Genomic DNA, 24,890 nt, shown 5'->3' on the forward strand with positions numbered 1-24,890 from the left:
GTAGCTTTACATCAGGGGAGCAGTAACTGAAAATGAGTTATCTGAGGTTGAGGGCAAGTTTAACCACAAACTGGATATGGATCTTTTAAAAACAGTCTACTTGCTTAACCATGTTTATTGTTCCTCTGTCTTACTGAAAAGATCAAATGGATGCTTCAGAAAAGAAGGGCTGAGAAACATCTGCTGAACTTCTCTGTCTCTAACACTGCTCCTTGTATGCTTCAAACTAAAAGTATTGTTTTCAATTCATTTGCTTATCACTGTGATTGCAATCTTTTTGTATTTCTCTTTATCTAAGCAGTAAAGCAGTTCTGCCAGTGTCAACCTCAGGGTAGTCAGTAGCCTGTCTGATTATTTTAGCTTTTCATCTGTTAGCACAGACCTAAAAAAACAGAATTGTACTTGGTTTGTAAAACCAATACTGTGGGGCCAGTCTAGTGAATTTTTGGGAAGCTGTTCTCTGTGTATTATACATAGTAACACCATTTGCTGCATGTAGTTTTCTCAGCAGCTTGTTTGGGAAAAGAGAGAGGCTGGGAGCACAGAAACACTTGAGTTTAATGCTGATTTCTTTCTTCAGGGGTTCCTGCAGTGCATAACTGTTACTGGCTGAGGTGGTGTTCAGCCAAAGGATGAACTTGCTGATCTTGGAAGTCTTTTCCAACCTAATCAGTTCTGTGATTTTTTTTTTTTTTCCTCAATTCTCTCTTAAATTTTTAGATCATCTCTGCCTTCTAATTTGGAGATAAGACAGCTGGAGGATGGGACTGAGGGAGTGTTTGCTCTGACTCAGCTGGTGAAACGTACCCAGTTTGGCCCCTTTGAATGCAAGAGAGTTCTCAAGCTGGAGAAAGAATCAGTTTTTCCCCTGAAGGTAAGACACAGAATTTGTAAAGCAATAAATAGCAAGGAGTCAGTTTAACCTGTGAGGAATTAATGCTGGCTAACACTATGAAAACAAAGATATGAAGGGGGATTATTTGGAACATCTTTTAGGTGTGCCCTGTAAGAGGTGAGCTAAACAAACATTCTCTGGGCAAAGAAGGGAAGAACCAAACTAGAAGCTCAGTTCTTTTAATGAGTCTCTTCAATCTAATTGAATTTTCCTAATGATTCCCATATGTATTAGGTTTATGGAACATGCAGAATAAGTGGGGTTTTTTCTGTCTTGCATTTGTTTTATTCCTCTCTTGACAAGTTTTGGTAGGAAAAATGCTACATTAAAAATGGAATTCAGTCTTAGTTTCCACTAATGCCTAACTCAGAAGTAAAGATTTAGAATTGTGCCTTGGGCTGATGGCTATTTGGATACCCTTCCACTCATGTATGCCAGTTTTGGGAAACTGGTGGCTATAGCAAGAATTCTTGGGATGATTTTGTTCAGTTTGTTCCAGTCTTGCTCCTGGTTGTCTGTCTCTGAGACAGACAAGATGTGAATAAATAAAAGATGAATAATGAATAAAAAAAATAAAAATAATAATGAAAAGATTCCTGATGCAGGACTTGAGGTTTGCTTCGTCCCTGATGTCCTCTGAAAAGAAACCACTGCAAAAGCAGAAAATATTTTTTTTCCCTTAACTTTCTATAATTTCTCATGGTTTTTATTCTGTGCCCATTTTGCTTGGCAGGTGTTCCAGAAGGAAGGGCCCCTGGTGTATTTTGACACCACAAACGAGGATGATTGCAACTGGATGATGATGGTGCGCCCAGCCACCGAGTACGAGCACCAAAACCTCACAGCCTTCCAGCATGACAATGACATTTACTTCACCACCTGCCAGGACATCCCCCCAGGAACTGAGCTGAGAGTGTGGTATGCAGCTTTTTACGCCAAAAAAATGGAAAAGCCAGTGCTGAAGCAGGTCACTAGTGTTGCCAATGGTATGTGTGGAGGCCTTTCTTCCTTCCTAAGGGCCCAGTGCTGGCAGGGACTGATAGGCCCTGCCTGTTGGAGGTGACAGTGCTGTTTATCCAGTGGGTTCTTATCCTGCACAGTCAGGCCAGCCTGCACACGTGGGTGCCCTGCAAGAGGAAAGTGTAGATTCTTCACCATGATACAGCCAGGTTTTTTTTTAAAACAGGTGTCCTACTTAATCTTTCGGCCTCTTCAGAGTGGACAGACTGGATAAATAGTCCTTAACTAAAGATTTGGTGTATCAAATCATTTGTATCAAATCATTTCTGGGTGGGTAGAACAGCAAAGAAACTCAATTATCAGAGAAATCTGTATACAGATTTGTTAAAGAAGTCATTCTTCAGTTGCAGTGAAAATGGTTTGGTTTTGCACAGAACTGTTACAGAGTTCTAAAAAACTGGATTTCTCTTGAGCATCCTCACATGGGACCCACTAGAGCAAGATCCACGTGGCTGTGCATTGGAAAGAAAGGCAGCAGATATTTTAGTATCTGAATTAGAATTGCCACAAGTTCCAGTGTTTTCCCCTTTGTTTTCTCCTACTTTTCCATTTCTACAGCTGAAAGACAAGACCCTTTGACATTGCAAGGATGTTTTTTTCCTGCTCTTGAGCTGGGAGTACTCCCTGGATGTTATTACTGCTCTGCTGGGTATAATTTGGGGTGACAAATTTGGGAAGAAGCCATTGCCACCGGCTTTATTGCTGCCCTTGATCCTAAGCAGAGTCTCAAGTGCTGCAGCTGAATCAATGCAGTTGACATGTTTCTGTGCTCTGAGATGTTTCCAGTTGGTACTAACTGAGAGGTTTCATATTTTCCCTCTTTAATTTAACCTGTTCATGTATTTTTGGGGGGTTATGGGTATTTTAAAATACTGTTAAAATATGCCCTGCACTCTCTGTTCAGCACTTCATGGTTCACTCCAGAATATTTAAGGCACAATGGGTGAGATATAAGAATGTTCTGGTTAAAATTTTCCATGAGAATGTTATTTGCAGGCCTGTTACAGAATAAAACTTTCTGACTGTTGTTGCTGCCCTCAGCACAGAGCAAGAGTCAAAGGGAATGGGCAGTAAAAATGATGAACTCTTTTTCCTCTTCACAGATACATCCTTGGTAGCAATGGAGTCTGATAAAGAAGGAAATAATAAGGTCTCTTCAAAACCTTCATCTGCTGTCTTACCCCATAAAAAAAACAAGAAATCCAGCATATTAGCAGCTGATCCAGCAGGTATGCAAAATTACTGTGCTCTTAAGGAAGATAGAGGGCAGATACAGGTGTGCAGAGCTGTTAGGTGTAACACTTCTACATGTGTGTTATAGATATAGAACTTCTGGCAAATACTAATTTAGAGAGGATTTGAAAGCCTGAATTTTTCTTTTCATTTTCATGGGCACAGTGCTTAAAGTACATACACAGGTTAAAAAGTGACAGAGGGGCCAATAAACTTTTAGGCAGATTATTTTCATGAAAACCACAAATGCTCCTGACTTTGGAGATGGTTAGTGTTGGGATGGGGGCAATTCCCAATAAAATCTTCATTCTGCCTGTGCAAAGTGTAGTAATTCAAATGATCAGGCCAAGCTCTAGAAGAAAACATTTCAAATGTTTGGAATATAACCAAATTTGGAATATAACCAGAACATTGGTCATCCCCAAATTACAACAATACCACAGTATATGCCCCTATTAGAGTTCAAACTGTTCTAAATTACAGAAACTAAAATTTCAATAAACTTACAAGCAAAACAGATCCTCTTGGCAAAGAACACATGGCTGAGGAAGTATCTGGTAGTGTCACAGGAACTCTGTCCCAAGGATTCATTACAAAGCAGTGCTCCCCTCACCCAGTCTCTGCAAAGTGCAACAGTGAAATTAAGAACCCACTGAACACAAATTTCAAAAATTACACTCAGAGTACACAAGATCAAAAGAAAACCATTCTAGGTGTGCTCTTTGAGAGGTTATTTTCCTAAGCTTTGCTTGTTAAAAGTAGCTGGGAGGAAAGGAGGGGAGTTGTTGCAGGTGTGTTCAGAGCAGCTGATCAGAGGATCCATTTGTCAGCTTGGGTTCTGTCACAGCCAAACTCTGAAGTTGACTGAGGAGTTGTTTCAGTTTGGCATTATTGATTTTTCCAGAGGTAAAATGAAGAATTGGAACAGCCCCTCCTACATCCTTCACCCTACTGCCTGAAAGTCCAACCTCAGTAGAAACAAAAAGCTGCCTTTTATATTTTGGGAACCCTGAGGTGTTCCCACTGATTTGGTGCTTCCAAAACAAAATTTTCTTGTTTTGATTTTGTTTGCCTCAAGTCATATACCTCAAGCAGTTGCCAGCTGTCAGATGTGTGGTTCCAAGTCAGCCAGGTTGCCCTGCAGCTGCCCTGGAAACCTGAGGAAGTGGGAACTTAAGAAGGACCTGACTTTTCCTGACAAACCAGTACAAGGAGCTAAGGAGCAAGGGAAGTGCAGAGTCAGACACAATTAAATTACACAGACTCTTGGTTTGCTGCTTTTGTCCTCCTGGACAGAGCCTTCAAGAAGTTCTTTATGTAGCCTGTGAAGAGGGAATTTTTGTTGCTGTATTGCCAAGTGATTTCTTACTAATTTATTTATTGCAGCATGGATGAGATCACACCTCTGTAGTGCAGAGTGTTGAATGTACCTCCTGTGGCAGGGAACAGCCTCTGCCTCAGAGAATCTTTATTTTGGTTCAATAAAGAAGGAAGAGCTTTACTGTCCCTTTACAGATGGGCTCCTCAGGCAGAGAGAGATGAGCTGCCATGTAATGACCATCTAGGAAATCTGTGGCAGAAACTGAGGCACAATTGGAATTCCCTGTGCTGCCATTCACTTACCCTGACTTCAGTGTCATCCTCCTCCTCTGCAGAAGGAGTGTTACTCAGCTTTTTGTGTGCCAAAAAAAATCTCTGAATCAGTCCAGATTTATCAGATCCTCTTGACAAATTTATCATCTAAGGACTGAAATACAAAGGACTGTGAACAGAGTTACTCTTCCTGTTTTATTTTTTTTTATTCCAGTTTCATTTTTGCCCTAATTTCTTCATCTTTCCTGAGTTGATGTGTTAATTAAAGTATTAGTATGGTGATTTCATAGCACATCTAATTAATGAAACTGCTGAAACCCAGGTTTTCATTGTCCTCACCCTTACTTCCATTAATCCAAATGTTCTTACTCTGCAATGCCCTTCACAGAGGTTTGTCCTGCTTCTGTCCTCAGCTAATCCATAAGAAGACTGGTAACTCTGGTTTTAAAGGTGCTAAAAACTGCTTTATGCCATGCTTTTTATGGACTCAGTTCTTTAGAAAGTGATAAAGGAGCCCTCAGGATTTTACAAGGGCACTGATGTTGTCTCCTGGCATCATTTATATCTTCCAATAGTTCAACTCTTCATGTTTGGAGAATCCTGAAATGGTCCCAGCTGCCCCCAGGGGCCTCTTGCTGCTTAAATTGTACCTTGTGATACTCAGGGAGTTTACTGCAAGATAAACAAAGCTACAGGGCTTTACCACCTCCCCATTTTCAGAGTATTTCAGTGTTTCTTGTTGTGATTTAGTGAACACTCCAGAAGGCAGTGGAACAGCAGAAGCAAAGCCCAACCAGTGGACGTGTAAAGTGTGTTCATCTGCTTTCCAAGAGCCCCAGCTGCTGACAGGTAGGAAGTGCCAGAAATTCATGGGGGAGCACTGAGAATCCTCAGCAGAGTTCTGCTCTCCCATGGCTGTGAAGCCATGCACCACCCATGGTGCAGGAAGAGAAAAATTTTAAATTTTGTTCTCCTTTAAGGAAAGCAGTAGTAGGGAAGGTAGAACAAGGATATTTTGACCATAGCAGTGTCCTGTCTCTGGACAAACAGCTGTAATGTTGAATCTAGAAGAAATAAAACTAGAAGAAATAAAAAAAAAATAAATATATTATAAAAAAATTAGAAGAAATAAAATTGTGATCTAGAAGATGATGTGACTGTCAGGAAAATCAAGATAGGGAGCTGCATGAGCAGTGTGAAGGTCAGTGATGCCAGGTTATACTTTGTGATACTGTCCATCTGGTATTTAGGGCACAGATTTAGTAAGGGTAATGAAGTACATGTTTTTCATTTACAGCTATTTTATGCAATTTTTCAGAGCTTAAAATTATTTAGAAGCTTTGGCCATTTGATGAATCTTTTTTGAAAAGGGGACTTCAGTCAGTAAATAACTTGGACATTTGGAAAAATGTGCTCATTATTAGAAACACAAACTTTTTGCTGTGATACCAACCAATCTCCTTAAAAATTCAGTTCTTGTGACTGTTGAATAGACTGTAGGCTTTGATTTTTGAAGGTATTGTGACTGCTTTTGAAATAATTTGAAGTAAGTCACTGCAAAGTGAAATGGACCTGATAGATGGGCTTGAGCTAGCTCCATTTGATTATTTTAAGGATAATTTTCTCCTTACTTTCCTGTTCTTCCTTATCCACCCAGAGCACTTGCTGAGTCACCTGGAACAAGCCAAAGGTGCCTCCCCAAGCAGCCAAAATGATGCTGAGAAAGCAGAGAAAGCAGCAGAGGCTGTGCCAGCAGATCAACCAGTGGCAAGTGATACAGGCAGTGCCAGCACAGACTCGAGGAGAAAGGCCAGGAGGGGGAGAAAAGCCAAAACAGCAAAAGTAGAAACACCTCTTGTCATTGATGAGGAGAAAGATCCTGCAGGTAAGATAGAAATCTGGAAAATGCTAAGCAAATATCTGTTTATACATCTGTGATGGTGCCTTTGCAGAAAAGCCTGAAAAGCAGCAGAGACAAGATGGAGGTTTTTAGTTAGATCACTAAAGCTGCCAATTTACAAGTTTTGTTAGTTATTTCTGAGAGCCTTGGAGGCAGCACCTACAGCAGTCACCTGCATTCTTTGGTGATGTTTGTAGAGAGCCCCAGGGAAACACAGGGTATGAGAACTGCAAGAAGGAGCAGGAGAGGAAGCATCCTTCCTCTCAAGAGGACAAATTTCTCTATCTCAAGTTTAGTTTATAAAGGGCTTTACCCTCCTTGAAGGGATGTTCTAATAGGAAATTTCATTTTGCTTGGTCAACTGACCCTGCAGTAGTAGCTTGGAAAGGTAAGAAATTAGAAAAAGGTGAGATGTCCCTGCCTGTGGCATGGGGTTGGATTTGATTTTTAACAATCCCTTCCAACCCACACTGTTCTGTGATTCTTTGAATTCTTTCCTTGTGGACAATTGATTTGTCCAGTGCCACCTCTTATTACAAATCCTGCATTTGAGGTTTTGTTTCCAGCTGTCCACATTCCTGCTGTGTTTATTTCTTTGGTGTGTGTGCAGTGGAACGTGTGGCTGACGCTGTCCCTGAGGTCCCTCCAGAGGAGGTGGCCCTGCCCCCAGCTCCAGAAGAGAGCATCATGGACCTGGTTTTAGGAAAGATGCCCAGCACCACAAACAGCATCAGCTCAGTGGCAAAGTAAGTGTTCTGGGATGCACAATTTCCTCTTACTTGTATCTAAGATGATGTAGCATGCAACAGTTCTGCTCAACTTCTGGCCACACAGATGCTCTTTTTTATCAGCATAAAATTGTGTGATGCTGCTGCTTCAAGAGGTGATTTTGAGTGCCACTTGTACACTGGTAGGGTTTTGGAACATAACATAAATGAAAATTTCTTTTTCCGTCGTGTTACTGCTTTTATTCTGTATTTCCAAAAGCCTCCTGCAGCTGCAAGGTGAAATTTACTCCCATTGAATGTTAGTGATAAGACAGGCAAAGAGATTTTTTCTTTCAGAATATGTTACTAATTTTTATTATTATTCAGTCTTACTTGTCATCTTAGCTCATGAATGACTTCATGTTGATTTTGATACTTCAGATTTGGAGCAGTAGGAGGGGAAAACTTCAGTATAACAGAACCTCAGGGAGACTCTTAAGTATCACATGATTAATTCAGATTCTTTGATGTCTTTTTGTCTTGGGAAAATTGGCCTTTTGAATTTTTTTTTTTTTTTTGTATAATAGAGCACTCAGTTTTTATGAATTAGCTAGTAATGGTATATATTGAAGTCCTTAGCAGACACAGAGCCATCCAAAGTCATTTCAGCAGCTGGTTGTGCTGGGAAATGGCACAGTGCTGCTTGGCACCCTGCTGCCCTCTGCCCAAATGCAGCTTTGACATGGGGGCTGCCAAGCTTCCCAAGCTGAGCTAGAGCTGATGTTTTCAGAGCAGAACAGACCCTTTCTGTCCCTCTGAGGGGCCTGCAAAGAGAACCTCTGCTGTTTCTTTTTGCCTTGTTGGTTCTGGGTGAAGAAAATCTGGAACGAGTGACACCTGCAGCTTCCAGGGGGTGGCCAGGGGAGCACCTTGGAGCTGGGCAAGCTCCATCCAGGCCCCCTTGCTCCTGCCAGGAGCTGAGTTTAACACTCCTCTAGTTTTTACTAGCTCTGTTACAACCTGTGGGCTAGCTTTCAGTCCCTGCCTTTCTCTCTAATCCAGTAGGTTTGCTCATCACCAAAACACCATGTCCCTCAAAAGAAGTTTCATTCTCTCCAGTAGACACGGGATTCGGCGGAAGCTGATAAAGCAGCTGGGGGAGCACAAGAGGGTCTATCAGTGCAGCATCTGCAGTAAGATCTTCCAGAACAGCAGCAACCTCAGCAGGCACATCCGTTCTCATGGTGGGTTGGCTTTTCCCTTGGCTGGGATTATTTTATGTCTTGATTTTCATTGATTTTATGTCTTGGTTCCACCTTCGAGTTAAACAGCAGGGCTCGTTTTAGGGACTGGGATATGTATTTATAAGAGCTGGTTTTGCTTTTTTCTTTCTTTTAAGTCTCTCTAGGAAACTTAATTTTTGAGACCAAAGCATGAGAAGATATCTATTCTGAGATATAGAAGACATGTCTGTCTGTCTGTCTGTCTATCTATCTATCTATCTATCTATCTATCTATGTTATCTGTGTTATCTATGTTATCTATTGCAATAGATAATGCAGAATTGAAGTTGAAAGTATTTAAAATATGAATTAGGTACGTCTTTTAAATGAGGGCAAGGATGTGATGTTTTTTGCAAAGCTTTTATTGCCTTTAAATTGATACATAAATATCACCTTCACAGGCACATGGGTGAAGGAAACTCTTAATTTTTCAGACCAAAGCATGAGAAGATATCTATTCTGAGATACAGAAGATATCTATCTAATATCTGTCTATCTATCTATTTGTCTGTCTGTCTGTCTATGTTATCTATTGCAATTGATAATGTAGAATTGAAGTTGAAAGTTTTAAAATTTGAATTGGTTACATCTTTTAAATGAGGGCAAGGATGTGATGTTTTTTGCAAAGCTTTTATTGCCTTTAAATTGATATATAGATATCACCCCTACCTTCACAGGCACATGGGTGAGGGAAACTTAATTTTTCAGACCAAAGCATGAAAAGATCTCTATTCTGAGATATAGAAGATATCTATCTATCTATCTATCTATCTATCTATCTATCTATCTATCTATGTTATCTATCTATGCTATCTAATGCAATAGATAATGCAGAATTGAAGTTGAAGTTATTTAGAATTTGAATTAGTTACATCTTTTAAATGAGGGCAAGGATGTGATGTTTTTTCCAAAGCTTTTATTGCCTTTAAATTGATACATAAATATCACCCCCACAGGCACATGGGTAGCAGCTGTGCAAGTGTCAGGTGTTTTTCCACTTGTGATCTGCAGTTCCAGGGGTCTGTGTCCTATTCTAAGGGTTCCATGAAAAATCACCACTGAAAAAGGGTGGGGGAACTAAACCAAAATTGTTGGAAATGATTAAAATCCACTGGTTAGCTCTGCTGAAATACTAAATTTTTCATCACTAGCCTGTGTGTTTGCAGTTGCTTGTGCTTTGTTTTCCCCTGCCTGCCTGGAGTTGGTTATTATCAATCACTGACTACTTCCCTTTCATCTTGATTGATCCCCTCAGGTGACAAACTGTTTAAATGTGAGGAATGTGCCAAGCTGTTCAGCAGGAAGGAGAGCTTGAAGCAGCACGTTTCCTACAAGCACAGCAGGAATGAAGTGAGTGCAAGGGGCTCTGGCAGGGTTCATGTGCAAAGGCACAGTGAGATTCCAGGTGAGCAGGTATCCCATGGGAGTGAGAAGGGACAGAGAAGGGAGTGTTAACATCTTATTTTAGAATAATTGATGGATTTGAAAAGTGCTTTTGAGCATGTGCAAACCCTTTTCCTGTAGAAAATTGGTTTCAGGCATTAATTCCAGCAAGACAAGCTGGAGTTAGCTGGACCTGCATGATACAGAGGTGAGATCTGACTTGAGTTATGCTGCTAAATAGGATTGTTCCATTCTTGTTTGCTTGTCCTGTTTGACTTCTCCCCACTTATCAGTCCTTTAATGTGTGAACTCTCCCTTTTGATGCTGCTGCCATAGAAATATCAAACACACCTGTAGTGGCACCTTATTAGTGACAATTTCCATTCTTGCTTGGCACCAGGGTCCTTAACTCTCAGATTGTTGCCACCTCTTCTGGAAGATGAGTCAGATCACATCTTGCTTCTCAAACCTTCTGTGTCTGTGTTGGACCAGATGTTCCACATCCACACAGGAGGATAGTTTTTGGGGTTTTTATAGCTCAGATGTAGGAGCATGGCAGGATAATACAGCATCAGAATTTTGCACCACTGTGTAGATAAATGCTCTCTTGAAGGATTAAAAATTGGAAAGAACAGAAAACAGAGGAGGTGTTTGAGGTTTAGAATTTCTCTGTCAGATGTGACTTGGCCTTTCCTGTTTGTGATCCTCAGGTGGACAGTGAGTACAGATACAAGTGCACCACGTGTGAAAAGGCCTTTCGGATAGAGAGTGCACTGGAATTCCACAACTGCAGGACAGGTGAGAATGGAAACTCTTCCTCTGGCATCTCTGCTTCATTCTGGGAAGATGTCCCCAAATCCATCTCAGCAGAGAAACTACAGAAGGGGAGTAGGGATTTAGGTTTTTGTCATCATCACAACAAGCAACCTGTTTTTGATAAGAAAAGTATAACTGATGATCTGTACAGCAACACATCCACTTAGCAGTTGGGTTTTTTTAGTATCTTCCCCTCACTTGTATAATATCTTCACTGGTGTTTCCTTTGTTCACAGATAATCTCTGTTTAACTTTTTTCCCTAAAACTAAGTTCCACCTCACTCCTCTGAAACAGAGGAACTGGAAACAGGACCAATATTAGTGCTAATATGTAGTTTTTTGGGATTGCAGTTTTCCTCAGCTTTCTGCAGTAGTCTCTAAATGTTTTTTTCTTAGTATCACTCCAACCTGTGCTTTTCTCCCATAGCCATCCCTTGTGGTTACTCATATTATTTCTGCTGTGATCTTATGCTCAAAAAATGCCACCCTGGTTACTTTTATGGCCCCACAATAATATTCAGTCCAGAATCACACAGGTAATTGCCCTTAGAGCAGAGTGATGGATTCCATGTTTAAAACCCAGATCCAACAGAGGAACCGCCTGTCTCACAAACATACAAAACCTCTTTTCAGCTCTAAAGACCTGCATGCTTTCTCTTGCTTACAGATGACAAGACATTCCAGTGTGAGATGTGTTTCAGATTCTTCTCTACAAACAGCAACCTTTCAAAACACAAGAAAAAACATGGGGATAAGAAGTTTGCATGTGAGATCTGCAATAAGATGTTCTACAGGAAGGATGTCATGCTGGACCATCAGAGGCGGCACTTGGAAGGTAAATTTACTGCAGATCAACCTAATTATTTCTCCTGAAACAGCAGTGAAAGTGGACAGGTTAGGAAATCATAGTGTGCATTATATCTTGAATGGTGGCTGTCTTTTTATTAATCAGCTACCTGATCAAGAGTTTCAAGTTTCAGAAAAATATGACATTTATGAAAAATAACAGTAGTGGGTCGAGAGGTGTTAACAGTCATGTGGAAGCTGCATGGCTTATTATGAAGCAGTTTAGATTAGCTAATTATGTATTTTAATTTTGTATTTTAATTATGTATTTTTCTTTCTTTGCATCCTATTCTTCCTTTTTTAAAATTTGTGTGGTAACTTGAAAATCTGAAGGTGGAGAGTTAACTTGCTGAGAGTGACCACTATATAAATACAGTGTCAGCATGTTATCTTTGAAACACTTGAGAATATATGAAAATGAGGTTATGAGAGTTTGCTGTTCAAAGTCTCAAGCATCTGAGGTTATTACAGGTACTCAAAGACTGGAAAAAGTTGGTACATTGCTCAACTTGTATTAGAATGTGGTTAGTGCCTTAGATGATAAAGCCAAAAGTGATATTTTTTAACAAAAAAACAGCCAGATTGTTTATTTTACGTCCTGAACCAGAGGACAAGGTGCTGTATGACACTGGCAGTGTCTCATTTTCAGCTGTCACAGAAGAGCAGGAGCCCTCTGCCCTCCTGAAAGTAGCAGAGAAAGAGGTCTGAAATCCTCTCTGAGCATTACAGCTGATGCTGGATGGTTGCATCTCTCCTTAGAGATTTCCTCTCCTCTCTGTCTTAGTGAGGGTGAATTTCTGGGCCAGACACCACATTGAAGTGCCAAGGCCTACTAGATCTGCCTGTTTCCTGGTGTTGACAAAAATCTTTTTGCCAAAAGTGTTTTCAGTCACTTTATAGTTGCTTTAATAACCAATAAGCCATAACACATCACTTTGGCAGACTGCTTCTATATTCTCAAAACACATTTTAATTTAGAAATCACCCTTTTGTTACCAATTCAACCCTGCATTGAGGCCCTTCCCAGTGTTTCACTCTCCTTCCCAGTCTCCTTGTGAGCAGGCCTGCAGGCTGGAGTGGAAAGCCATGGTTTATTTCTTGTTTTGTGTTTTTTTTTGATGGGGACTGCTGTGTGAAGGGGTGAGGCGTGTGAAGAGGGAAGACTTTGAGCACAGCACGGAGAGCATGGTTCGCTACAAGAAGGAGCCCTCGGGCTGCCCCGTGTGTGGGAAGGTAGGAGCTGGTGCCAGTGTGCCATGAGAGGCTCTGCATTGTGCCTCCAGGGTGCTGCAGTTCAGTCCACACAGGAGAAAACTGAGGGGATCCATCCATCCATTTAAATCTCTCCAAGGGGTGTCAGAGGATGGTGCCAGACTCTTTTCGGTGGTGCTCAGCTGTGGCATTCCCATTCTCTGAACAGAGAGAGACATAATTCTCCCTCCCAGGATTTTGCCTGAAGAAGCACAGAGAGAAGAAGAGAAAACAATTCTTATCTCTGTTCTCTCTGTGCTTCTCTAGGCAAAATCCTGGGAGGGAGAATTATGTCTCTCTGTTCAGAGAATGTGAATTCCACGCTCAGCAATGGCACGAGGAGCAGAGGCCATAAAATAAAACACAACAAATTCCACCTCAACATAGGGAAGAAATTCCTCACACTGAGGGTGGCAGAGCTCTGGAAGAGCTGCCCATGGAGGGTGTGGAGTCCAGTCAGGATATTCCTCTTGAAACACCTGTAGCTCCATTATTTATCCAAGCCCACCGTGGCCATGGATGGGGAGAGCTGTTAGCACAGAGATGAGAGCAAAAGTGAATTTCAGGACATGCAGCACAATGGAGAGTGTCACATGGCCACTGTGTGTGTCAGTGGGGTCTCATGGCTTATGTTATTTAAAATTGAGTTTTTCTGGCTGGTTGTAAACAGCTGGAGTTAACATTGGGAATCCTCTTCCATGGGGAATAAAAGTGAATTCATGGTGTAGTCATGGCATGGTTGCATTTGAATGTTCAACACTCATGATCATAAGTCACTGTTGTCACGAGGAGTGTGGGGTTAACTTGTGATTTTATAAATGTTTAATGATTCATGGTGCAAAAGGCACTCAAGAACTCTTCAGCTGATCTGCAGGCCTCTGATTTTGATGCTTTGGATATGTTTCATACCAGTCAAGGTAGATTTTGTGGCAAAATCTTTTTAGAGATAGATGGAACATTGGTGATTCAAAAGATGCTGTCTAAATATTTCAAATTCTACTCTGTATAATTCTGCTGCAGCTTTTTTTGGAAGTCCAGCCCTGACAAATGGCCAGTTTCAGTCAGTTCCTTGGAACTCTGCCCCTGGATTTTGCCATGCCAGCAGTTCTGAGGCAGACTGCTAACAGGAGCTCCTGCATGTTTCTGGCCAGAAGGAATAAAAAAAGACAGTAAATGTGACAGTAAATGTGTTCTGTCACTGGATAGGTTTCAAAGAACTGTAGCCCTGCTGGACATGATCCAAAAATCCTTCCTTCCTTCTCTTTTCCTTTTAGGTATTTTCATGTAGGAGCAACATGAACAAACACCTCCTAACACATGGAGACAAGAAATACACCTGTGAGATTTGTGGACGGAAATTTTTCAGGGTGGATGTGCTGAGAGATCATATTCATGTCCATTTTAAGGTATTGTGTTAATAATCAGATTGTTTTGCCAACACTGAATTGTTAGGAATGAAATGAAATTAAAAGGGAATTGTTTCACTCAGTGGTGCTGATAAAGATGCTTTTATTGATGTAATACTGTACCAGCTGAGTCTCTTTACATGAAAATTCCTTTTATATGCAGAAAAAATAATATTAGTCGTTTGAATAAGTTATTCTTTATATGGACAGAGAAACTCTGGATTGAATGAAGCAGGAGGATATTTTTAATAAATAATATTACAGCAGTTAATGCAAAGCAATCTGCATGGCAGCAAAAGGTGACCAGGCCTTACTTTTTGAAGAAGTTTAATAGATTAAAAACAAAATATTCTTTCCCTTTATTTTACACAGGACATAGCCCTAATGGATGATCACCAGAGGGAAGAGTTCATTGGTAAAATTGGAATCTCATCAGAGGAAAATGATGACAACTCTGATGAAAGTGCAGATTTAGAGCCTCACAAGTATAGCTGCAAAAGGTGCCAGGTAGCTTTAAATACTTTCAAATTAACTTGTTTTGGGATGGGGGAGGGAGTGAGGGAATTTATAAATAATTCAGAATTTTAAATAACATTAAAGCTCTCAAAGAGAAGGCAAGTTCTCAGGTCTGCTGTCTTCTGCAGTGCTGTTACCTCTGATCTGTGAACTGAGGCTGTTCCATGAGAATTGAGGTGGTGTCCAGTAAGGGGGATGATAAACACTAAAGAAAGGAAAGACAGACACATTCACTTTTTCCTGTGAGGAAGAAAACAAGCAAAACTGAAGGAAGGATCAATAAAGGAGCACTTAGATCTCAAACTGCCTTTTAATTATGTGCAACTTTAAATGGTGGCAGCATTTCTGATTGATAGAGTCCACAAATTGATTAATTTTTATGAGGTCAGAAGGTTTTTTTGTGGATATCCTGTTTGGAGGAGTAAGATTGCTGCTTATGTTTAGAGTGACTGTTTATTTTCACCCTGCTCCATTGCAAACAGGATGGTGTTGGAAATGCTGCTGGAATGTAATTCACTCAGTTGTCAGCTGAGAGGGGAAGACTTTTTAGACCTCTCACTGTGTGGCTTTTGCTATTTTCTAAAGAAATAATAATGGGTCCTTAAGGACTGTGTGCCCTCCCTGGGTGAGCACACCGTGCTGGGGCAGGTGTGGTGCAAAACCACTCAATGAGAACAGCAAAACTGACTCAGGGACAGGGGATTTTTGGTTATTCAGCCATTGGAAATCAGTCTGATTTCACAGCCCACACTTAATGTGGTGAAAGTTCTTAATTTACCTTCATTTTAAGACCTGGAGGTAATAATATTTCAGTTTTCTTCTCTGGGAGATGATTTTCAGTGCAAACTGATTTTAATTTTGTGTCAGTAAATATGTGAAATTGTGGTGTCACAGCAGTTCATCGTGTTCTTGCCTGACATTTCATGGGTACATAAACTATATAAAATTGTGTGCTTGGGTACATAAACTATATAAAAAGTGAGGGCAGTTGGGCCATTCAAATCAGAAAGACCTTTTTGGAAGTTGGGGTTTTTTTAGTGCTTTTGCAGGTGTTTGTGAAGTAAACAGTTGTGTAAGGGCACAGCTGTGGAAAATGGGATTTGATGTGAGGAGATGGGGACACTGAACAGCCAAAGGGAGAACAAATACTGATAACTCTTGGAGAAATCTCTTTTCTGAGCTCTTAAAAAATCTGGTTTACTTGGTGTCAAAGTACATCTTCAGCAAGCTGTGCAGTGCTGTTAGAAATGCCCTGACTAGTTCCAGAATTGCAGCAAAAGGCCATGTCAGTATGGCACCTCATCCTGGCATGCTGGAGCACATCTGGATGTGCACATCTGGAGCTCAGTAGTGCAGCACCTGTCTGTTGTAGCTCCAGGAGCTGAGCCAGGGTCACTGCCCTGCAGTGCCTGCAGATTCCAGCCCTTCAGGAGCTGCTGCCAAAGCTGCTGGTGCAGGCAAGAGCTCACCATGGCCCCAGAGCCCAGCAGGCATTTCCTCCATCTGTGGTGTCCTCACTCTGCAGAATCACAGAATCATCTGGCCTGGAAGGGACCCTCAGGGCTCACTGAGTGCAGCTCCTGGCTCTGTGCAGCCCCTGCAATCCCACCATGTCCCTGAGAGCATTGTCCAAACACTCCCTGAGCTCTGTCTTGCTGCAGTGACCAGAACCTGGGGAGCCTGCTCAGTGCCCAACCATCTTCTGAGGGAGAAACCTTTGCCTAATACCCAACCTAAACCTGCCCTGACACAACTTCAGGCCATTTCCCCAAGTTCTGTCAGTGTCACCACAGAGCAGAGATCAGTGCCTGCCCCTCACAAGAAGCTGTAACTGCAGTGAGGTCTCCCCTCAGTCTCTTTTCCAGGCTGAACAGACCAAGTGCCCTCAGTGGCTCTCACAAGGCTTCTCCTGCAGACCCTTCACCATCTCTGCAGCTCTCTGGACACTCTCCAGTAGTTTAATGTCATCTCTGTACTGTGGTGGCCAAAACTGCTCACTGTAGTCAGGGTGAGCTGATGCAGGTTAAACCTGGCTGTTCCTCAGTGCATGAACCACTCAAGGTCCTTTTATTGTGCAGAAGTGGAAACACCATCTCCATCCAGGGAAATTGAGTCAATTGATGTCCTGTAGCAGCGTGCTTGTAATGTCCAAAGAGTTTCAGGCCTAAACCCAGCTGCCACAGGTTTTTCATCCAGTGGCACACAGGATTTTAGTGCGACACAGGATATTTGTGTCTGCTCAATGTTACTTGCTCGTGCCCAAGGACTTTTTTTGCCCTTGCATTCACTATTGGTTCATTCCCCAGCTGACCTTTGGCAGAGGGAAGGAGTACCTGAAGCACATCATGGACGTGCACAAGGAGAAGGGGTATGGCTGCAGCATCTGCAACCGGCGCTTCGCCCTCAAGGCCACGTACCACGCGCACATGGTCATCCACAGGGAGAACCTGCCCGACCCCAATGTGCAGAAGTAAGGCTTGTTCCTCTGGGAAGAGCTGCCTGCTTGCAGTTCTAATGGTTCTGCCACCTGGGGTGCTCTTAGGGAATTTGGCTGGACTAAAATAACTCTGAAATTGGGGTTAAAATGTTTATTATGAGCTTGAAATGTGTGTGGCTGGTGGTTGGCTTCACACAGGTTGATGAGTCAGCAGCCCCTCAGTTTGGGCTTTGCAAAGTGTAAATCAGTGGTTTTAATAAATGGTTTTGCAAAAAATTGAGTGTATAGCAATGCCAGACTGCTCCAAGCTTGCAGTCAGCTTGGGGGTTTCTTAAGGCTCATTTAGAAAAACCTCAAGGAACTTTTGGAGTAATTAGTATTAGCAAATTGAAATACACTTAGTGACAGAGATGCCTGAGAATCACCTCTGCCTTGAGAGAAGAATCACAGTGTTTGCTCTCTTTGGTTTCAGATACATCCATCCATGTGAAATCTGTGGCAGGATTTTTAACAGTATAGGAAATCTGGAAAGACATAAGCTTATACATACAGGTAAAAATGTTGTTTCTTTATAATTATCAATACTAAAGAGAAATTTGTTACCAGTACCTGCCTTTTTTTTTTTTTTTTTTGGCTAGAGGATTTTCACTCTACATTACAAGACAAATATAATATTGTTCTTTTAGAGTAAACCCGTTTTCCAAAGCAGGTAGTATTAATGAAGAGATTTGATCTGGACACAACAAGACAAATATAATATTTATTCTTTTAGAGTAAACCAGTTTTCTAAAGCAGGGAATATTAATGAAGAGATTTGATCTGGACACACAATCCAAATTCCTAGTTAATATGTTTGCAGGATTCCCCTAGTTCTGTATTCTGTTCTTCCCCAAATTCTTCTCCATGCCACCTTCTCACCATTACACAGGCTGAAACCTGCTATTGCAAAATCATTTTTAACAGGTCATTACTATTTCATGCTATGCAGTCTTCTCCTACCTCAGGCTTTATCTGTTTTTTCTCACACAAAAAGCCAGCTTTTCTCTCTCTTCAAAGTCTTGTAATTTAATTTGGGCTACAATATCCATGAAAGGTGTGCTTGTCAGCATAGGTGGGCTGTTGCCCTCTAATTCACCACTTTAATCAATTTTTAGGAGATGCACATTACTCATTAACATTTTTTTTTGTTTATGTTGTCTTTTAAATTTATTTTCAAGGTGTAAAAAGTCATGCTTGTGAGCAATGTGGCAAATCATTTGCTAGAAAAGACATGTTAAAAGAACATATGCGAGTCCATGATAATATCCGAGAATACTTGTGTGCAGAGTGTGGCAAAGGTATGTCTGCTGCCTTGTTTTCCATTCATTGTGATACTGAGTAGCAGGTGAATATCTGAATTAAAACAACTGCCATGCTGAGAGTAATGCCAGTGCTGTAAATCCTGCATTTTTCAGAGGTAGAAAATGGATTAATCAGGAGCATTGTTGTTACACGAGCTGCCCTATTTTTGTACAGTTTGGCTTCATGGGCTATAACACAACACTGATTTTAGTAGCATTTGTTTCTGTCAAGTTGAGGAATGCCTGATTTGCAGCACAAAAGGAAATGTAAGTTGATCTTTTCATTATAGGCTTTTTACAGGCTTAAAAAATAATTTTTCTCTGTAAGAGCCTTAAGAGTCAAAGTCACTTTGACTTTTTTAATTTCTCATGTTACAACTTGAACAAATCTGAGCTGGTATTTTAGTAAAAGACAGTAGTAAGTCTGACACTTCTAAGGGTGTTTTATCTTTGCTTGTCCCTACTATTTCTCTATCAGTGATTACTCAGATGTTCCAGAGCTTTTTTCCTGGAATTAAAATAATAATGATGAAGTGCATTTCTACATAAACAATTAAAAATATGGAACTGTGGACTTGCAGCAAATATAAAATAGAGCTGTTGGTTAACACCATGAGCCTGATTTCTCCCCTGAAGGTGGGAGTGATGGACTAAGTGTCCTGTGCCTTCTGCCTGACAGGAATGAAGACAAAACATGCCCTTCGTCACCACATGAAGCTGCACAAGGGGATTAAGGAGTATGAGTGCAAGGAATGTCACAGAAAATTTGCACAGAAAGTCAACATGCTGAAACATTACAAGAGACACACGGGTGAGAGCTCCAGAGATGGACAAAAGTTGCACTGTATCAGTGAAATCTTTCCCAAGAGAATTCTTACCTAGAGCAGTCAAACAGTATGACAAAAACAGATAAAAATGTGCATGTTCTGCTCTTTGAAAAGTGAGATTTTGTCCTGTCCTCAGCCAGGACCCCTTGTTCTACAAATAAATGCAGATTAGTTGGTATCAAGTTCTGCTTTTGTTAAAGGTTCTTGGTCTAGGGTAACTCTGCAGTGTTGGGGGTTTAAATTAGTGCTCAAGTTGTGATTTCCCAAAACATAATTTTACTTCCCACATCAGTTTCTCTGATATTTATTTTCTGCTGGATATAGTGGAATGGTTTAGCTAAAAATAGCTGGTGAAGGTAGGCTTCTGCCTTTTTTTTTTGTCTGTGATTTTTATTTTTTTAATGTTACTAATAAAAAACTCAGAATTCTCCCAGATTCCTTTAGGCTGCTTTCACAGGTGCCAAATGTGCTTTTCCTGCAGGAATCAAAGATTTCATGTGTGAGCTCTGTGGCAAGACGTTCAGTGAGAGAAACACAATGGAGACTCACAAGTTGATTCATACAGGTAAACCCTCTAAAAAGCAGTATCCAACAAAAATACCTTAATTTTGCTCCTTAATTTTGATTTAGACTGGCCAGTCTTGGAGCTAACATTGCACATCCTGTTACCAAACATCAGTTATTGCTCTCATTGAGGTGTTGGCAATCTGGTGCTCATCCATTGGGTTTCCTTCCTTCCCTCTGCCACCAGTAGGAAAACAGTGGACGTGTTCAGTGTGTGACAAGAAGTATGTCACTGATTACATGCTGCAGAAGCACATCCAGCTCACCCATGACAAGGTGGAAGCCCAGAGTTGTCAGCTGTGTGGCACAAAGGTTTCCACCAGGGCGTCCATGAGTCGACACATGAGACGTAAACACCCAGAGGTGAGTGAGTTTGAGTGCTGGATTGTGGAATTTTTTAATTCTTTTTTTTTTTTTTAATGTTTATGGCCTTTGGTGACTTGAAAGGAATTACTGTCTTTCCCTCTCTCCCTTTTTTTCCTGTTCTTTTGGGCCCAATTTTAAGTAGTATCTGTCAAACATGGACTTAACTGAATGAGCCATTTCACTATCTGATTCTCAGTCCCTAAAAATGAAGTTCTGATCATTTAAATCTCTTTTCTTTTTCTACCCTGGCTTAAATGTATGTTTTTTTCATGTTTTGTCTCCATCCATTAGTGAGTATAATGCATTCTTTTTTCTCCATTGTGTTCCCTGTATTCAGAAGTGATCTGAAAGAAGTGGTGAATAGAGAGGTGATGGCAGCATCTGCTGATGATGCAAAATTATTCTCAGTATTAAAGATGAATGCTGACTGGAGAGAATGTGGATTAGAGGGATGTTTTGTCTGACCCCAGAGTTTTTTCTGTGTTCTAAATATTGTTTCTCCTCAGCATTTCCTGTTTAGGTTTGATTAAGGCTTGTCTGTTCCCTTTGAGGCTTTTAAAATTTTTTTTTAACTACCAATTTTTCATTAGCATTGCTTTGCTGTTTTATCATGATGATTGTGAAGGAAGTCAACAAAATGCTTTGTTTATTGATTTGGGGATTTAAAATGCAGCTACATATCTGAAATCCAGAGGGCAATTTGTCTCCATTCTTTGATGAGCTGAGATGTGTAGATTCATCTGAAAATAATGAAATAGGACACAGTTGATAGGTTTATAAATTGAAATGCTAACATAATATTTCATTTTTTCCAAACATGTTGGAATGCATCACGTCCCAGAGGGTTATGTTCTGTCTAGAATATGAAAATGGACATGTTCTTTTACTGTGTTTAAATTTTGCTGGATTTCAGCAAGAGGGAAAAGGTGATATGCCAAAAGCTTATTTTAAAAAGCCACAGTTAACTCCCTGTAATAAGTACTACATGTAAAGTGTTAAGATTGCATCACTTTTGCTTGGTGATGGGGTTTATCAGGGAAATGCTGTGCTGTTTGACTGTGCTTTGCAGTGCTGCAGCTGACACCTCTCTGTGTTCAGATTCTTTCAGTGAGGATTGATGATTTAGAGCCACTGCCAGAGACAACCACCATTGATGCCTCTTCAATTGGGATTGTTCAGGTGAGCTCCAGGCCTTTTGCAGGGGGAGGTGGGACAGCACTTTGTGGGTACAGAACACAGCTGGGCGTGGGCTGATGGGTGAGGAATGTGCTTTTTTAGAGAGTCAGCCCCAGTGGAACATGTCCAAGCAGCCACAAGCTGCTGATCTGCTTGGTTGTATAACAGGCAGGACATAATTACAGGGTGAGGTCTCAATCCCTGGAGTCAGGATTTTGCTAAAGTTTGTTTCTTTGCTTGAGAACTGACAGTAAACCAGCTTCAGGTGATTGTCTCTTACTTGGAACCTCACTAAGCAAAAGGACTTGATGTTTTGTTTGGAAATGTGTTGCTGCAGCCGGAATTAGCCTTGGAACAGGGTGAACTACCAGAAGGGAAGCAGCATGTAAAAGCTCCTAAAAGTGGCCAGAAAAGAAAACAAAAGTCAGGTGAGGAGGAGGAAGCTCAAGTGCCTGAGGACCCTGCCTTCAGTGAATACACAGAGAAGGAAGGTGAATTCACAGGGAATGTTGGAGATGAAACCAATTCAGCTGTGCAGAGCATCCAACAGGTGAGCTGCAGCAGGAGGGTGATGGGTGCCATTGCTTAGAGGGATAACCCTTCTTTTGGTTAAAAAACATCACAACAGAGTGGTTGGAACATTTGGAGCTGATTGGATAAATTGTGGTAACACAAAGATGGGTTTAAAAACCCAAGAAATTGGACCAATAAGCTCCTCATGTTTGTTTCATTCCCTCTTGTGTTGGCATCAATTTGGTTGCTGAAGATATCACTGGCTGAAGCTGGGATTAAAAGAGTGAAAGTTAATTTGTCTGTTTGTTCTGAATGTTGCATATCCCTCTCTCCCATCACCATCTTACTTCTACACTTGGAAGTTGGTACATTCCAAATTTCCTACTTTCCCATCTGTGTGTGGCTTCTCTTGCTGGCACCATGTGAGCCCACCAGCACTTCCCTGGTATTTGGTGCTCACTCAGAATCTGAGTGATCAGGTCACTGAGGCTGAGGTCACCTTTGTGTTTCTCCTCAGGTGGTGGTCACCCTCAGTGATGTTTGTGTTTGTCCTCAGTTGGTGGTGACTTTTGTGTTTCTCCTCAGTTGGTGGTGACCTTTGTGTTTCTCAAGTGGTGGTGACCCTCAGTGTCCTTTGTGTTTGTCCTCAGGTGGTGTTGACCCTCAGTGTCCTTTCTGTTTCTCCTCAGGTTGTGGTGATGCTCAGTGACCTTTGTGTTTCTCCTCAGGTGGTGGTGACCCTAGTGACCTCTGTGTTTCTCCTCAGGTGGTGGTGACACTCAGTGACCTTTGTGTTTCTCCTCAAGTGGTGGTGACCCTCAGTGACCTTTGTGTTTCTCCTCAGGTGGTGGTGACCTTTGTGTTTCTCCTCAAGTGGTGGTGACCCTCAGTGACCTCTGTGTTTCTCCTCAGGTGGTGGTGACTTTCAGTGACATTTGTGTTTCTCCTCAGGTTGTGGTGACCCTCAGTGTCCTTTCTGTTTCTCCTCAGGTTGTGGTGATGCTCAGTGACCTTTGTGTTTCTCCTCAGGTGGTGCTGACCTTTGTGTTTCTCTTCAGGTGGTGCTGACCCTCAGTGTCCTTTGTGTTTCTCCTCAGGTGGTGGTGACGCTCAGCGACCCGAACGTCTCAGCACCCTCCAGCTCGGTGGGACTCACCAACATCACCGTGACCCCCATCACCACGGCAGCTGGCACCCAGTTCACCAACCTGCAGCCCGTGGCCGTGGGCCACCTGTGTCCCCCCGAGAGGCAGCTGCAGCTGGACAGCTCCATCCTCACCGTCACCTTCGACACCGTCAGCGGCTCGGCCGTGCTGCACAACCGCCAGAGCGACATTCAGCTCCCGCCGCAGCCCGAGGCTCCCAACCCCCAGTCCGTGGCCCATTTCATAAACCTGACCACCCTGGTGAACTCCATTGCCCCCCTGGGGACCCCCCAGATGACAGAACAGCACCCCCTGAGCTGGAGGTCGGTGCCTCAGACTGATGTGCTGCAGCCCCCGGCGCCGGCCGCGCCGCAGCAGCCGGGCCAGCAGCCCGTCCAGACAGAGCAGCAGCAGCAGCAGATGTACAGCTACTAATTTATACTTGGGCTTGGACAGTACTCAGAGACACAGAAAAACACACTGACCTTTGGAAAATTTCTACTAGGATTGTTTGCTGGATACCAAACAGAGATGGGAATTGAATTTCGTCGTTTATACAATGAAATTTAAGCTGAAATTGGCAGATCACCCTGCAACACCCCGGTCTGAGGTTCTCACGCTGTCTCTAGACCTTACACTTCAAAAAATAACAGAAAGGGAAAGAAAAAAAAAAATCTCACCACAAATTTAGCACCCCCTTGCAGTCGCGCACCAAGATTGAGATTTGGCAGGTGCATCATTGCACACCTTAACCAAAGCAGGGAAATCCTAAATTTTGCAGCACTTGTGATGTACAAAAACCCTTTCAGCCATACCATGTCACTTGTTTCCAAGTCTGGAGGTGGCACCTGAAGATCTGTTCACAGTGGGTGGAATGTCCTTGTGGTCAGCTGGTAGAGACTGAAATGTGAAGACACAAAGGGGCAAAACAGGAATTGTCTTTGTTTCTTATCTTCTTTAGGTCTTGTATCTAACAACATCAGTAAAGTAGGTGGAATTTGGGGTTTTGGGGTGGGCATGAGTGTGGTGTGGAAGAAAATATTACCAATTATTTCCATTTTAGTCATGGGAAAAACCCTGTACCCATCAGACAGTGATAGTGCTACTTAAGCCAGAGAGCTAATGCTGAAACAAATTTTTATGGTCTTCTAGTCAAGTTTCAATCAAACCAATTACAAACTGAAAGAAGAATATGATACAGTTTTATGTAATTTTTAAAACCTCCTCTTTCAATCTTGCTTTTAGCTCAAGAGCAATCAGTCCCCTTTGATGAAATTCAGGATGTGAATTTTTTTCAATTAGACTTATTTCATCCTGTAATAAACATTTGAGAAAGCATTCTTTTTATATATATATACATATATATATATATATATATATATAGCCTTTGTATTTTACTGTGTGTTCCTGGTGAGTATTTGTGTGAAAAACTCTGTTACCAACACAATTCATGAATTCTTTTATCCCCATGTCGCTGCTTTTTACGGAAAAAAAATATGGATTCTGTTCCTTCTGTTCCCAAAATTTATTTCCAAAGTTCACAGCCACACACAAGGTTGTGTGAAGTGCAAGAAAAAGCAAAAGGAATGTCTGAAGCATATTCTGTGTCCTGCCACATGGAGTCAGTGTGCCCCAGTGGATAAAGGGTGAGGTTTGCATCACTGCTGGGGATG

At 41.7% G+C, this 24,890-nt stretch overlaps 1 protein-coding gene across 6 annotated transcripts in view; it reads left to right on the forward strand.

Moving 5' to 3' along the window:
* PRDM15 (PR/SET domain 15) overlaps positions 1-23,827 on the forward strand; it is a 32,871-nt gene extending 9,044 nt beyond the window's left edge. The window contains exons 4-25 of one of the 6 annotated variants that reach the window (XM_054290041.1): positions 721-874; positions 1,629-1,881; positions 3,019-3,144; positions 5,492-5,590; positions 6,399-6,626; positions 7,252-7,387; positions 8,411-8,592; positions 9,887-9,981; positions 10,725-10,812; positions 11,498-11,665; positions 12,815-12,909; positions 14,202-14,333; positions 14,706-14,840; positions 17,156-17,319; positions 17,759-17,838; positions 18,504-18,623; positions 19,306-19,437; positions 19,935-20,018; positions 20,205-20,380; positions 21,482-21,562; positions 21,897-22,109; positions 23,170-23,827. In XM_054290041.1, the coding sequence (XP_054146016.1) occupies positions 721-874; positions 1,629-1,881; positions 3,019-3,144; positions 5,492-5,590; positions 6,399-6,626; positions 7,252-7,387; positions 8,411-8,592; positions 9,887-9,981; positions 10,725-10,812; positions 11,498-11,665; positions 12,815-12,909; positions 14,202-14,333; positions 14,706-14,840; positions 17,156-17,319; positions 17,759-17,838; positions 18,504-18,623; positions 19,306-19,437; positions 19,935-20,018; positions 20,205-20,380; positions 21,482-21,562; positions 21,897-22,109; positions 23,170-23,652 (3,424 nt within the window). In that variant the 3' untranslated portion in view covers positions 23,653-23,827. Of the gene's footprint in view, positions 1-720; positions 875-1,628; positions 1,882-3,018; positions 3,145-5,491; positions 5,591-6,398; positions 6,627-7,251; positions 7,388-8,410; positions 8,593-9,886; positions 9,982-10,724; positions 10,813-11,497; positions 11,666-12,814; positions 12,910-14,201; positions 14,334-14,705; positions 14,841-17,155; positions 17,320-17,758; positions 17,839-18,503; positions 18,624-19,305; positions 19,438-19,934; positions 20,019-20,204; positions 20,381-21,481; positions 21,563-21,896; positions 22,110-23,169 lie in introns of those variants that run through there. The other 5 variants (XM_054290043.1, XM_054290042.1, XM_054290044.1 and 2 more) reach the window with 5 other exon arrangements.
* The last annotated feature ends 1,063 nt before the right edge of the window (positions 23,828-24,890 follow it).

This window comes from Melozone crissalis, unplaced genomic scaffold (assembly GCF_028551555.1).
Source record: "Melozone crissalis strain CALT ecotype California unplaced genomic scaffold, PUWL_Pcris_2 ptg000075l_1, whole genome shotgun sequence".
NCBI classification, from domain to species: domain Eukaryota; kingdom Metazoa; phylum Chordata; class Aves; order Passeriformes; family Passerellidae; genus Melozone; species Melozone crissalis.